The sequence below is a fragment of the Brachyhypopomus gauderio genome, chromosome 8 (genome assembly GCF_052324685.1).
Source record: "Brachyhypopomus gauderio isolate BG-103 chromosome 8, BGAUD_0.2, whole genome shotgun sequence".
NCBI classification, from domain to species: Eukaryota; Metazoa; Chordata; class Actinopteri; order Gymnotiformes; family Hypopomidae; genus Brachyhypopomus; species Brachyhypopomus gauderio.
This window is the reverse complement of record NC_135218.1, coordinates 13,371,121-13,385,424: the sequence shown is the minus strand read 5'-3', so window position 1 is coordinate 13,385,424 and position 14,304 is coordinate 13,371,121. Positions and strand designations below refer to the sequence as shown.

The following is a 14,304-nucleotide window of genomic DNA, read 5'->3' as shown; positions in this document are numbered from 1 at the left end:
CCCATCCCTGTGTCATGAGGGATCCCATCCCTGTGTCATGAGGGATCCCATCCCTGTGAAAACGAGGCTTTCCCTGACACGGCCCATGAGCCGAGGGTCCCCCGTTAGAACTGGTCCAGTGAACGACGTGACCCGGCGTAGATCTTGAAGCTTCAGTCTGTTGTGTAAGCCTGGATGACGTTTTGATTTGCGCATGAGTAAATAGATGAAAGGTCAGTCAGTCATGGAGGTCCGTACACAGTCCAGCCGACTTAAGGGAAGCGCCAGAGTAGCGACGAAGGCCAACTGCCCTGTGAACGTCCAGACCTGTTGTGTTTCAAGGGCTTGTTGGTGTATTCTGTAAGTTAGTAAGAGTGATTACCCCATGTTGAACTGCCTGTTTCACAATTTGGGCATGGCCATCTTAATTAAATGCTTTGATGCAAATAAAAATGCTTCTGTTCTGATAAAACATTTGCACATTCCAAAGCATAGTAAGATAAATGTATACAAGTTTGTTGATTTTTTTTTGTCATGTGGGATCATCAACAGTTTCATATTTCTTACTGTTCTGCATCAAAGCAATGCTAACAGTTTAAAATAAAACTCCACCCCTGGACACGCCCATAATCAAGTGTCCTAACGATGACGCTTTTCACTGATACTGTGTACGTAAAGCCACTGGACGCATCCCAGAGTGCCTAGCAAAGGAGGCTGGGCTCCTTACAGGGTCCCACCTCCTGCTGACAGACAAGCCCTCAGAAAGAACACAAACACTGCCACGCCCGTTTGAGTGCTCGAGAGAAAATGGCGGGGGTTAGTTGTCAGTTTTCATGCTCTGTGAAGCTCTGTGATCCAGCTCGTCAGATCATGTCCTTACGTGGATGCAGGCTGGTGTTAGTATGTCTGTGTGTTTTTGTTTGTTGTTTTTAAATGCCTTGCAAGAATGTGCAAGCAAACAGCGGGCAGAGCTCCTCTCCGTCTGGGCTGTAAAATCATGCTCATGGCTAGTTGCTTTTTGGGGATTAAGCAGCTCATAAATCAGTCGTGACACCAGTTGTCCATTGAGCTCTTGAGTGATCATTAAAACAGTTACTAATGCTGTTGTAAGATAAAATGGGTTCTTTGTTTACCTAAAATGTTCTGATAGTGAGTCCACTTGGAGATGTACAAAAAAAAAAAAGTTTTTTAATGGGCTGAAATCCCTTTCCCACATGTATACACATGCACAACCACAAATAAACCAAATGACGTGCAGGTCATTCGGCTTAATTCGAGCGTGGATCCCTCTGGGGTGTGGACCTCCCCAGTTGCTATGACTCCAGAGGCAGGACCTCCAGACCTTCCTGATGGCATAATTCAGCTGGACCTTCTGACCTGCTGACAGGACACTAAAGTTTTCTGACCAAATCATCACAGGACATCCAGAAGGCAGAACTCCACCCTGATGGGACACACAAACACAGCTTCTTCTCTTTTTTTGGAGTGTTACCTGTATCTCTTGTTCACAAAATGGGGTAGAACATTGTGGATGGAGACCGGAATGATCTTGTGAATGTTTCAGTACAAATTCTTAATATGCTTACCTAGTTTACTTTGGAGGTGTTAAGAAAGGTAGTGAAGTTTGTTTACAGGTATCTGGAATTGGTGGAGGAATTCTCATAAATTTCAAAAATCCTGTGAGCTTCTGTAGGCCGAGATGCCGTCCCTGTCGTATTCACACTTCTAAAAACAGTCCTTCTTGAATACTTCAAGAGAGCAAGTTGACCTGTCATATCCACACAGTAAAATTATGAGAATGTCACAAGAGTGCGAGCTGTCTGTCACAGGTGCACGCTAATGCCTCTGCTCTCGGGATGCCTCTGGAGTGTGAGCTGCCTTTTCTTGCCATTTTACTGTTGGGCAGCAGGTGGGATGGGGATGGGGGAGGGGACAGCAGTGTAATCGGCGGAGTGAGTGTCTTCACGCACAGGAAAACAAGTCGTGTTGGCAAGGCAGGCTAACGCAGCATGGCGATGACTCAGCGGGCGGGGGAACGAGAGCGGGGGGGTTGGGGGGGGGGGGGGGGGGGGGGTGCCGCCTGCTCCGCTTGGCGACCTTCCGGCCGAGCGGCGCCAGCGTCTAGCTGCACGTTGCCACCTTCCTGCCAGGAAGCAATAGGGTGGGGTGGGGGGGGGGTGAGGGGTGCTGAGATAAGGGCGCCCCCCCCCCATCACACTGCTTCACGCCAAACCTCTGCCGTCTCCCGTCCACGGAGCTGCCTGCTTTTGTAAGAGCACGCAGCTGGTAGTGAAGGTGGATTGCCTGTAGCCACTGACACAGCTTGGCGTACCTTGTCGTTTGAGGCATCTTCCACTAATGTAATCGGCTGTTTCGTTATGTCTTTGCACAGATGACTCCAAAGGGAAACGGCAAAGGAAGATTTTGTTTAAAACCCAGAACTACCTGAACCTGTATGCCATGGATGGCCTCCGAACTCTGTGTGTTGCTAAAAGGGTGAGTGTCCGTCTCCCTCTAACAGCCAAGACGTGGTGGTGTCACACAACACCCTGCACAGATGGTTGCATGAGACTTCTTATTGCCTGTGGGATCTGTTACTCTGTGGCAGGCACTCTCTTGCTCTCTGTCCGTCTGTCCTTCTCTCTCCGTCTCTGTCCCCCATCTCTCTCTCTCTCTCTCTCTCTCTCTCGATTGCTCTGCCACTTTAACTTTGTTTTTGCGATGTCGAAGCCACATGATGCGATAAGTCTTTTCTCCTGAAGGTTTCACGCGCTCTCGAAGATTGTGGCTGCGGGTTTTCAGCACGTGTCCACGTGTTGTTGTCTTTAGCAAAAATGGGGCATTTCTCTGGAGCTACAGCAAAGCTTTAAAACATGTTCAAATCTCTCGTATAGCAGACTCACATTTTGCATCTAGATGGTGATGGTGGCAGCCAACTAAATGCTTCTTGGGTTTGTCTGAACCATTCAAACTGGACTCCTGAACATCCCTCTTAATCACTTAGCATGTGGGAGATGATGAACTTACTTATGCAATCATGCTGTATTCCATAAAGCCATTAATCAAGAGACATCCACATGGTCATGTTTGCAGTCAGCTGTGACTTTCTTTATCAGGTGCTCAGTAAGGAGCAGTATGCCAGCTGGCTACGGCGCCATCTAGAGGCTGAGACGGCTATCCAGGGACGAGAGGAACTGCTGTTCGAGTCAGCACTCCGACTGGAGACTGACCTCCATCTGTTAGGTGAGAGATCGTCTCACTCAGCTATTTGCTAATGAATAAATTCATTAAAGGGTCTCACCACATGTGCTGAAACATTTCTGCGTATGGCGCCTTGATTCATTGCATTGCTCTTAAAGGGTGAATTAATTCAGGCCACAAAGCTAAGTATCCTTTCATCAGCTAATTTAAGAGTACTTTTTAGTTTTGTCCGTGTGTTTATTTTAAACAAATTGGTGTTAGAATGCAAGGGGACTACTATATAGATCATGAATTTTATCATGTGTTTATCGTTTCCAAGTCCAGCTTATTTAATTCTTCTGTAGGAAGCCATTATGGACCCAAAAACTAAGTTTGGCCCATCTCTGCCAGCAATATCTAGGTTATTTTATCAATAAAGATGTACCCACAACTTAAGCCCGTCTTTCCATTTGTCTGTCTGTCTGTCTGTCTCTGTCCCTCTTGCACACAGGAGCGACCGGTATCGAGGATCGTCTGCAAGACGGCGTTCCGGAGACCATCGCCGCTCTGAGGAGAGCTGGCCTGCAGATCTGGGTGCTGACGGGTGACAAACAGGAGACGGCCGTCAACATCGCCTACGCCTGCAAACTCCTCGAGCCTGAGGAGGAGATCATCACCCTGAACGCCGACTCCCAGGTTTGGCCCCACCCCCTTCTCCTCTGCCCCCTCTCCTTGTTCGTATGGCCCCTGGTCCAAAGGTGCTCTGGTTATGGGCTGATGTACGCGTGGGCTTCCAATATTCAACTTCTGTTCATAGCTCTGCGTTCAAAGAACAGAGAATGACTGAGAGAAAGAATGTAAAGCTTTTTCCCAAATGACTTGTGGAATCTCGGATCATGTTTCCATATCCTGTCCCTCCAATCTTTACCCAGAAAGACAGTGTTGCGATTCTTGGTGATGGGGCCAGCAATTCATTGTTGTAATTGTTATTCCGTAAATATTCCACTGCAGTCTCCATTCTCTGCGTGCTCTGATCAAGGCTAGAAATATTTTTAGTTTTGCAATCTTCGTGGGGTATTTTTTTTTTCTTGCTTGATAAGTGTGAGTGGTATTTTGAAGAGGAAACGTCCCTCACCTCCAGTGTTTTTGAATGAGCTTTCATGATGATGGTCCTTCCCCTCTGTGCCATACAGCCACTCCAGGAGATTTGTTTAGAAACTTAAGGGCATGAAAAAAGAAAAAAAAAGTTTGTCCTGCAGAGGTTTCAAGGTGCAGAGGTACAGGGTGAATTATAGCGCCCGCCTCCTGTTAGTCTGGCTGGAAGTAGGTGTGGTGTGCATTTTAGATCTCTGATGTTTTTAGTCCCATTCCTGGGCTGACTCAGCTCTCTCCATGGACGCAGTGTCTGCTGGCCAGATGTCCTGAACATTCTGTCAGCATCTTTGCTCTGATCTCTCTCTCTCCCTGACTCGTGTGTGTGTGTGTGTGTGTGTGTGTGTGTGTGTGTGTGTGTGCGTGTGCGTGCGCGTGCGCGTGTGCGTGCGCGTGCGTGTGTGTGTGTGTGTTCCACAGGAGGCTTGTGCTGTGTTACTGGACGAAAGCCTCCACTACATACAGGCCAAGTTCCTGTGCAACTCCTCGGCAGCTTTCCAGCCGGACTACGCTGCGGTCCACTTCCATGCTTCTCCAGCCTCCTCGGGCCTCGCTGGCCCAGTGATGGTGCACCGGCTGGGCTTGGTGATCGACGGCCGCACCCTGGCCTACGCGCTGGACAAGACCCTGGAGGAGAAGTTCCTGGCGGTGGCTCGGAGCTGCCGCTCGGTGCTGTGCTGCCGCTCCACCCCTCTGCAGAAGAGCATGGTGGTCAAGCTGGTGCGCAACAAGCTGAAGGTCATGACCTTGGCCATTGGTAAGCACCGTGACCTCAACCCGACCGTGTGACCCATGCCTCTGACCTTTTTCTACAGTGAGAGTTCATGGATCCTTTGTATGGTAGGATATCATTTGTTCAGTGTAGAGTTCATTTTAAAGCAGCGTTCAGTAAGCCTTGAGCATGAGTTGAGGAGCGAGGTCTTCCTCAACTCAGATCCCAGTTTTTGCCAAGTAATTATTTTAGCAGTGAGTGGACAAGCCATGTCTGTGCTAAGTCTTGTTCAGTGCCACAGTCCAAGAACCTATGCGACATTCTGCTTAATTACCCAGATGGCCAGTGGGGGGGGAGAGGGGGGGTTGGACTTGGAGACAACGGAATGAAAATAAAACCCAAGCTGCTTCTGTTCTGACCCACGAAGAGAAACTGAGACGTTGACATTATTCATTGAGAGTGACCCGTCCCACTGCGTCCATGTTGTTTAGAACTGACGAGTATAAATGTAATTATTAACATAGTAGTTTAAGCAAATTGTTCATGTATTACTTTGATTTAGTTGAACATCAGACCACATTTTAACAGTAGTTAATGTGGAAATCCAGGTCATTTCAAAAGGTTCACAAACTTTTTTTTTTTCCTTCACAACAGCAATAAGGTTTTAATGTCTTGTTTTGAAATTGCATAAGCACGTTAGTTAGCTGTAATATTGAAATGGTAATTTAGGAAGCGCAACAAAGGGCGTGCTGGAAAACAATAGCCCTCCATGGGGCAGTGAACAAGGCGTAAACAAGATTCTTCTAACTAGGTCTGGGGCCTTCCTCCCTTATGCCGTGCTTTTAATGGCTGGTGCTGTAGTTAAGACAAATGGTGCGGTATCATGCTCTCAAAATGCTGAGGGCCAAAGGTGATCGTGTTTAATTTGACTGTTGATTATTTTTAAACTAATTGTGGTGGGCGGGGGGATGCTCTTTGTTCTGAGCTGTGCCGTGTGTTTATTTGGGTTGCCGTGTTCTGCCATTTCAGGGGCAGAAGTAAATGTTTGGCACTGAACCCCAGCCTTGAAACAGACGACTTCTCCTCTCCCCTTTTCCACCATTACCCAATGGTGACCCTCCAAGTTTGGATGAGGTTTTTTTCTTGGATATGAGGTGCGAATGATGAACTGAGAATTGGGCACTTACTGGTACGCGTTCCCCCGGTGCAAAATCAGCAGGTTGCAATGGCTTGGTGGTCATAACCAACTGGGGCGGAATCGTTAATTAGTTAATATGCCTTGGCAAGAGATGTATTATATGCGTTTTGCGTCTTTACGACACATTTAGCTAATTCCGCTTGGTACAAGGAGTAGAAGGACGTTATTTAAGGGACTCTGAAGTTATTTTGTGGGACTTTTTTTTTCTCTAATGGACAAGCAGCAGGTTCTACTGATACCACTACAGTTGGTTCCAGAGGGAGGTTTCCTGCCGACCAGACCGATGGACAAAGCTCGTCTGAGAACCGTACTGGGCATTGCTGTGGGTTGGTCTGTGAGGGAGGGGTTGGCTGCTGCTGAAGGAGAGCTGGGGGGGGGCACTCGTCTTGGAGAGATGGTTGAAGGTGACCTGGGTCCTCCTGAACCTCCCATCTCCCCAGCTTCACAAGCAGAGAACGTCCCTTCCATCAGAGCCAGCCGAGCCTGCTACAGGAGACTGAGTGAAGTAGATGGGGAGACTGATGAGGAAGCATGCAGGAGGTTGAGACCAGACACACCATGACAGTCAAGCAGAAGACCTAGACTACATTCAGAGCTGCCTCTTCAAATCATTTGATGCATTGAGTTCTGTATTTGGATTTTATGGGAACGGAACTTTGACAATACTTATGTGTTGTTGTTTTTTTTTTTTTTTTTCGCAATTACAAATTGAGGGGACCTTTCAGTTATTATTTTCAATAATCATTGAATCTGCAATTTCCTTAAAGTGTTATATTAAGCAAGCACTGTTGGTATTTTAGCTCTTAATGATGGGGCTTTAGAGGTGTTTAAATTTGAAAGAGCAACTCACGCAATGCACAGTTTGCTTCCACTAAAGGCCCAGGTTCAATGTTCTCTTGTGTTTACATTTTTTTTTCATTTATTTGGTTCTTCTAATCAGCAGAGCACTCTGATGCCAGGCTATATGTATATTGATGTAGATGAAATTTCTTTCCCTTTTGCTGACTTTCTTACAGTCCTTGCCACTCACAGTTGTGTTCTCATGCTCTATCTTGCTCTCCTCCCCTCCCTCTCTCCATCTCTCTCCCCTCCCTCCCTCCCTCTCTTGTCCTCTCATTAATCCCTAGGTGACGGGGCTAATGATGTCAGTATGATCCAGGTGGCAGATGTTGGAGTGGGCATCTCTGGTCAGGAGGGCATGCAGGTAAGGTCAAAAGGCGGCGAAGAAGAAGAAGAGTGAAACAGAGGAGAGCGTGGCTAAAATGCCACGTTAAACCGACATCTACATCAGTTTGTGAAGCAGGGATGCTGCTGTTAGACGGACTGGACATTCTTGCAGTGTAGTCCTTTGCAGATTCAGTTATGTTAACATCTGCAGGGTTTTAAAATCTCTGATCTTGCATTATAATTCATGAATTGTAGCCATCCGCCCTTATACACACACATAGTCGTGTGGCCTTTATGGGCATCAGCCCAATTCAACCCACTACATGGCGACCCGTGTGAGGTTGATCCACAGCGTGTGCTATTCTCACAAGAGACTTGTAGGTGGGGGAGTTTGGGATCTGACAGCAGTCTCAGAATACCTAGAATAATCAAGGCCTCCAAATCCTGGATTATTCCTCCCTTTTTTCCCCCCCACCGGGTCAAGTGGTGCGTCCCCAACATGGCAGCTGATCTCCGTACACATTGAAGAACACCCCGATTAACCTGGGAGTGAAGCAGCAAGACGGAGCTGTGCTGGGAGCCCATCTGCTCAGCACTCTGTCTTCAGCCTACAGAATGTCTCGGGCCTGATGAATTATTTCATTAGGAACTCAGAACTCTGTGAGACGCCATTTGCTCCTGTGGCGCCTGCAGGGTGCCAGGATGCACTTAACTTCCTCCGTGTCCCACCGAGCCCGGCGGACATGATTAACAAGCTTTCTCCTGAGATGAACCTGAGCTTCACTTTATCCTTTAGGCCCCAAGGTTCTCCAATCACAACAGCACTGGTGTTCTCTTCCCAACGATGGACGTCAGTTGGTTTTTTTTTTTTTTTTTTTGCATGACTGACAGGACAGAAAGTGACTGTGGTAATGATGGCACTGGAAGTGTGGGCAAAGATAGTAAACCCCACGTCTGGAGAGACTGATGGATCACCTGCTAACTCTCTTTGACGCGTGCAGCCATCAAGACCATGTAGTAAAATGGACGGGTGATGGATGTGTGTTCATAGTAGTGTCTGGAGCGTGACGTTCTTCAGGATTCTTTTATGCAGATGTGTCCTTCATGTAACGTGGCTCCCTTTGACAAGCCTTTTGTCACAAGGCTGTACGTCATGTCTTATCGTTATTAAACATGGGTGGAATGCCGCCACTGGTGTTTTTAAATGTGCCTTTAGGTGGACCTTGGACAGGACAGTTCACGTGTCTCTTGGGGTCTGCTTAACACTGTATGGTTGTATTTTACTCGCCTGATTCTCCCCTCCTGGCCCGCAGGCAGTGATGGCCAGTGATTTTGCTCTCCCGCGTTTCCAGTACCTGCAGAAGTTGCTGCTCGTCCATGGCCACTGGTGCTACTCTCGCCTGGCCAACATGATCCTCTACTTCTTCTACAAGAATGCCGTGAGTGCAACACTGCATGCTGAAGTCAAATCTCACAAATGCTATGCAGACTTGCTGAAATTCGAACACCTACACTGTACCTACACTACTTAGTGCATTTTATAAGTGCACTATTACAGACTAGAGCTCATGTGTTTGATGGCACAGTTCGTCAGCCATATTATGCTTGCAGAACTCCTGTTTGATGGTATTGAGCTGATGCGTGTTTGAGGCACAACAGACCTGATGGGGTTTGTATACATGTGTTCATTTCAGCGGTCAAGTGGGCCTAAAAATAAACAGCCAACAGGTCCTGTGATCAAATATACTGACCGTTAATGAAAGGCTAAAGCATGGCTAACCCTAATTGTGCACAGCAACAGATGGGCTATAAACTGCATCTCTCCGAGGCCTTTTTAATAAAGCAGTGTTACTGGTGAGTAGTTTGTGTGCATATTTGGTGGTATATAAAATGCAAAAAACAAAAGCATACACAACAGAACAGCACTGCTTCTCCCCAGGGGAAAAGCAATCCTAAGGAAAAACAGCGGAGTCTGGCAGCATATCAGGGCGAGACAAATGCATCTTTCATTTTGTACAGTGTTGCAAAAGTCAACATTACAAAAGCAGTGTTTTCCATTCAAGCAAGGAATGCCAAATCTCTCCACATGAGCACAAACGGAGACACGTGCCATGCAGTCTGGAGATGGGCAGTGGTGTTTCTTATCTTTATAGCTAAAGTTATGCAGTTCCCCAATAATGTAATAATTTTAAATATATATAACATGCAGATTAGTAATAAATCATCATTTTTGTTCTTGAAAAGTCATGCATTACTATTGATACTAAAATGAGCCCGCTGCACTCTAAACATTACTACCTCTACCTCTCTAAGTCTTGGCTGTGTCTATACACCAATGATGGAAGACATTGTATCATATGGACTTAATTTGTGTTGTTTTCCTTCAGTGTAAGCTCTTTAAAATTGGGGAGCTCCTATGCTGCCTGATCTGTTTATGCTGTTTCATTAGTGAAGATCTATTCTTTTATGGTCCTGGGAGCAGCTGAACTTAATGTCTATACGTCCCTCATAACGAAGGACCAACAACATGCTTTGCTAGACTAGAGGCTAGAGGTGGGTTTTATCATTTCCTTTATTTATGAGTATTCATGTGTTTTTGTTTTGTTTTTGTTTTTTACACTTCTTCTCCAGATGTTCGTGGCCCTCATCTTCTGGTATCAGTTCTACTGCGGGTTCTCCGGGTCAGCTATGATAGATCAGTGGTATCTCATCTTCTTCAACTTGATGTTCTCCGCATTCCCCCAGCTCATCACTGGCACTCTCGACAAGGATGTGTCTGCGGACACCCTGCAGGAACTACCTCAGCTCTATATGAATGGACAGAACTCCGAGGTACCTGCCCACCTCTCGCTGTTAACTGTGAAGCAGTAATCAGCTGGTGCTGAGCCTCATATCTGAAGCCTAAATAGTATTTACTTTCAGTTATTATTAATATGATCTAAAGGGGACTGTGTTAATTTTGAGCCTGATAAGTCGTTAAGGATCCATCATTGGGTGCAACGCCACCTGTATGGCCTTCAAACCTTTCAAACCTTTAAAATCACGGTTATGACTGCAAACAGGTGCAAACTAAATGTTTACTCTGTACATTGTATCACAACATGGAGAGAAACCGCTGTGCGGTTGCTGATGGTGATGCCTACCCTGTCTGGCTCACCGGAGTACTGCCAAACACAGGCAGTGACCAGAAATGCCCAGTTTGTCATAATCAAGCCATAATTCAGGCGTTGGCGACGACCCTGTAGTCGTTTGCAGGTTTTTGGCACACGCCTTGCAAGCAGGTGGAGCCATTTGTTTTTTGGCAGGCAGTTCATGCTTTGTGTGGTAACATTATGCTTTTGCACGGGAACGCAAAGGGGCAAACAGGTTAAACATAAAAAGAGCTGCAGAAATACATGTTACGTGACAACAATATACAGGCAAGGTCAGTAGCTGACTGAGAGGAAGAGCTGGGCAGATGTGAGACCATGATTGATGGTCACATGTCTTTCTGTACACCAATCAGCCGTAACCTTAAAACCGTCCTTCTATCCATTGGATAGACCGTCCAACTGGGACATGCCTGGAACACCTAATCAGGGAGACAACCAGAGTCCAGACCAGATGCCCGAACCGTCTTAGCTGGCCACTATCTATGGAGGAGCAGTGGCTCACCATATATCTCTGAGGGAGACCAGACGCTCTGGGAGGACCAACTGCTTGTATCTGTAATCTTGATCTTTTGGTCACTACCCAGAGCTCGTGGCCACAGCAGAGGGTCGTAGATTGACGGGTTAAATTGACAGCTTTGCCTTTTGGCTCAGCTCTGTTCACAACAGACTGGTACATTATCTGCAACACCACCAGTGCTGCACCAACCACCTGTCCACCTCCTGCCCCGTCCTCCCGTCACTCACCCTGAGATACTTGAACTCTTCTGCTTGAGGCAAAAATTAATTCCCGTCAGAGAGAGGGCATTCCAGCCTGTTCCACCACCATGGTCTCACATTTACAGCTGCTGATTCTCATCCCAGCTGCTTAAAATTGTAAACCACCTAAAGTCTAATATCTAATGTATAATATATGATGTCTAGTGGATAATATTGTGTATATATTCTCCTCATGCTGCCAGATCAGCTCTGACTTTATATGAGTCATAGAATTTATCTGACCACTGAGGTGTCCTGTGGTATCCATATAGACAAAATTAAGAATAAACAGAATTCCTGAATCCAGCCAATAGCTTGTAAGGTTATCTTAACAGGATTTAACTCTGAATATTAGAACTCATAAATGTTGCGATGCATGCCTGGAACATTCTCACCCATTTTCCATTGACCTGCTAGACATTTTAATACCACATTTTAGAGATGAATGTTTCTGCTTCACACTAGATTAATAATATAAACTTTCATATATACTGTTACCATCGATTCACTTCTCGGTAAGGCGTATTCACTACACATTACCATATGGATATTTTGTACACAGCCATAAGCTTCGGGTAGGTGGCACAGGTCAAAGTAACATCAACATGAATGCAGCTGACCCCCTTTCCATCACAGCCATTATTAACCTTGTTAGCAATTTGTACAGATCCCACTTCTCTGGGATCGGACCAGACGGGCTAAACCTGCTCTCCCCACACGCGTCATTGACCCTGTCACTGGTTCACTAGATGTCCTTCTTTGGGCCACTGTTTTTAGATGCTAACTACTGCATACCAGGGACACCCCACAAGACCTGCAGTTCTGAAGGTGCTCTGACCCACTCGTCCAGCAGTCGTTTTAGTCCTTGAGTCACTGAAATGCTTATGCTTGCTTCCAACACATCAAGAAACGACTGCCCACACACACACTGACTGACGCATCCCACCTCTTACGGGTGCCACTGTAATCGGATAATGTTCACCTGTCGGTAGTTTTGTGGCTGATCTGTGCACATGTGCATACTCGATCAAGTGTTGACTATTCCTCTAACCCAAGGTGTGCTCCACCAATCACGTGATCCGCTAATGTCTGAGTCCTTTCAACTTGTGAGATTTCAGAGAAGAATGAAGAAATGACGCAGAGGGTCAGTGGTGGGGTCCACTAATCTGACTCGGGGACATTTTTTTGTACAGTTCAATAACCATGCACAGAAAGCTGGGACAGTCCAATACTGGACAGTTAAATCAGAATTGCTGGCCCTGGGGCCCTCACGATGTGTCTGCAGGGTCAGGTCTTGAGTTTACCGGCTGTGAACCGTAACACACTACTGCCCTATTAGAAAGCAGTAGAAAAGCTATGGTGTGATATCCTAATGACGCACCCTCTGCTCACACTCTTGTCTGTTTTCTCTAAGCAAGCTTGTCAACTTGTCTGGCACTTTTTGCAGGAATATAAACCATACATGTTCTGGATGAACATGATTGACGCCTTCTACCAAAGCCTCGTCTGTTTCTTCATACCATATTTTGTGAGTCTGCTTACATAGCTTCCTCCTTTCATATCTTTTGTGATGTAGCTGCATGTGTGTTGTGGGTGTGGATGTGAACATGTTCAAGTCTTCCGTCTTCCCTCCCTCCTGGGCTGCAGGCGTATGCCGACTCGGAGGTGGATCTGTTCACCTGGGGCACGCCCATCACCACTCTCGCCCTGCTCACCATTCTGCTGCACCTGGGCATCGAAACCAAAACCTGGGTGAGCCTCAATGTGCTAAGATCTGATCTCTCTTCAGATAAACTGTTAGTAATGGTGTAACTAGTGTAGATCTGTGTTTTACCTGGATTACTGTGTAGACTTCTTTGCTTTTTTAGACATCTGTTTATTATTATTATTGCAGTTTTACTGCAGGATTGCTGTCGTTTGTAATGTACTGCCCACAGTACAGAGAACTGTTAGAAAGTAGTTGGAAAATGGAGAAATGGCAGTGTTTCTTCAGAAGTGAGAATGTGGGCCAAGCTTTGGGCAGTAGGATTGAGAATATGTGGGGGGGTTGAGCTCGTGTCTCTCCAGGAATGAGACGAGCCGTCAGCTATCATAGTGCAGGCAGCACTGACCTGACCCAGAATATTTATGCATTGAGCCGGCCTGATTAGATTGAATCAAGAGACGTTGCACCATCACAGACGATGCATCACCCAGACAGAGAGTATAGCCTGTTACAGCCTTGCACGTGCGTGTGCATGCACACAGTTTATATATATGTGTGTGTGTGTGTGTGTGTGTGTGTGTGTGTGTGTGTGCGCCCGCCCCCCCCTGCCTGTCTGCTTGTGTGTGTCTATAGCTCATGCCTACCTGGCTCCTTCCCCCGTGAGTCTGTCTCAGACTTTAGAGGCTGAATTGAATTAGAGCCCTTTCCATTACACTGTGGCTGTAAATTTTGAGCTGACAAGTTTTTGCGCGTGAAAAATGTCCTCTGCGGCCGAGCCAACTTTGCGGACACGATGGCTGTGCCCCGCGCGGGAGCCGTACCTCACCGGGAGCAGTGCGCGTTAAGAGTAAACGCTTCCAAACGGCATTCTGGCAGGTGCATCGTTCCCCTGCCTGCCTGGGAAAATGAAACTCTTGTATGGGAGAGAGTGACTCGATTCAGGCCGTTTGTGTATGAAAGAGGGCCTTGGGTGTGACGTTGGTGCTCAGTGTCGTAGCGGTCTGGCTATGACCACCCCAGAAGATAAACATGGGTGTCCAAGTCTCCTCCACCTGACGTATCTGAAATTGCTTTTGTTTCCTCTGTTTCACAGACTTGGATGAACTGGGCGTCAATTGCTTTCAGCCTCGTACTCTTCTTTATGGTGGCCTTGTTCTACAATTCCTCCTGCCCTACCTGCTACTCTCCCTCCAACCCCTACTGGACCATGCAAAGACTTCTGGGAGATCCTGTCTTCTATCTTCTGTGTCTCATCACACCCATTGCTGCCCTTCTGCCTAGGTAGACTTCACTGTTCATACCT

General features: G+C 46.8%; 1 protein-coding gene across 1 annotated transcript in view; it reads left to right on the top strand.

The window, feature by feature from the left end:
- The window catches only part of atp10a (ATPase phospholipid transporting 10A), a 38,273-nt gene that overhangs the window by 23,001 nt on the left and 968 nt on the right, over positions 1-14,304 (top strand). Inside the window, exons 11-20 of the mRNA XM_077014703.1 lie at positions 2,372-2,475; positions 3,096-3,222; positions 3,671-3,855; positions 4,732-5,068; positions 7,349-7,425; positions 8,702-8,827; positions 10,020-10,220; positions 12,744-12,824; positions 12,944-13,048; positions 14,095-14,282. Of these exons, the coding sequence (XP_076870818.1) occupies positions 2,372-2,475; positions 3,096-3,222; positions 3,671-3,855; positions 4,732-5,068; positions 7,349-7,425; positions 8,702-8,827; positions 10,020-10,220; positions 12,744-12,824; positions 12,944-13,048; positions 14,095-14,282 (1,531 nt within the window). The remainder of the gene's footprint in view (positions 1-2,371; positions 2,476-3,095; positions 3,223-3,670; positions 3,856-4,731; positions 5,069-7,348; positions 7,426-8,701; positions 8,828-10,019; positions 10,221-12,743; positions 12,825-12,943; positions 13,049-14,094; positions 14,283-14,304) is intronic.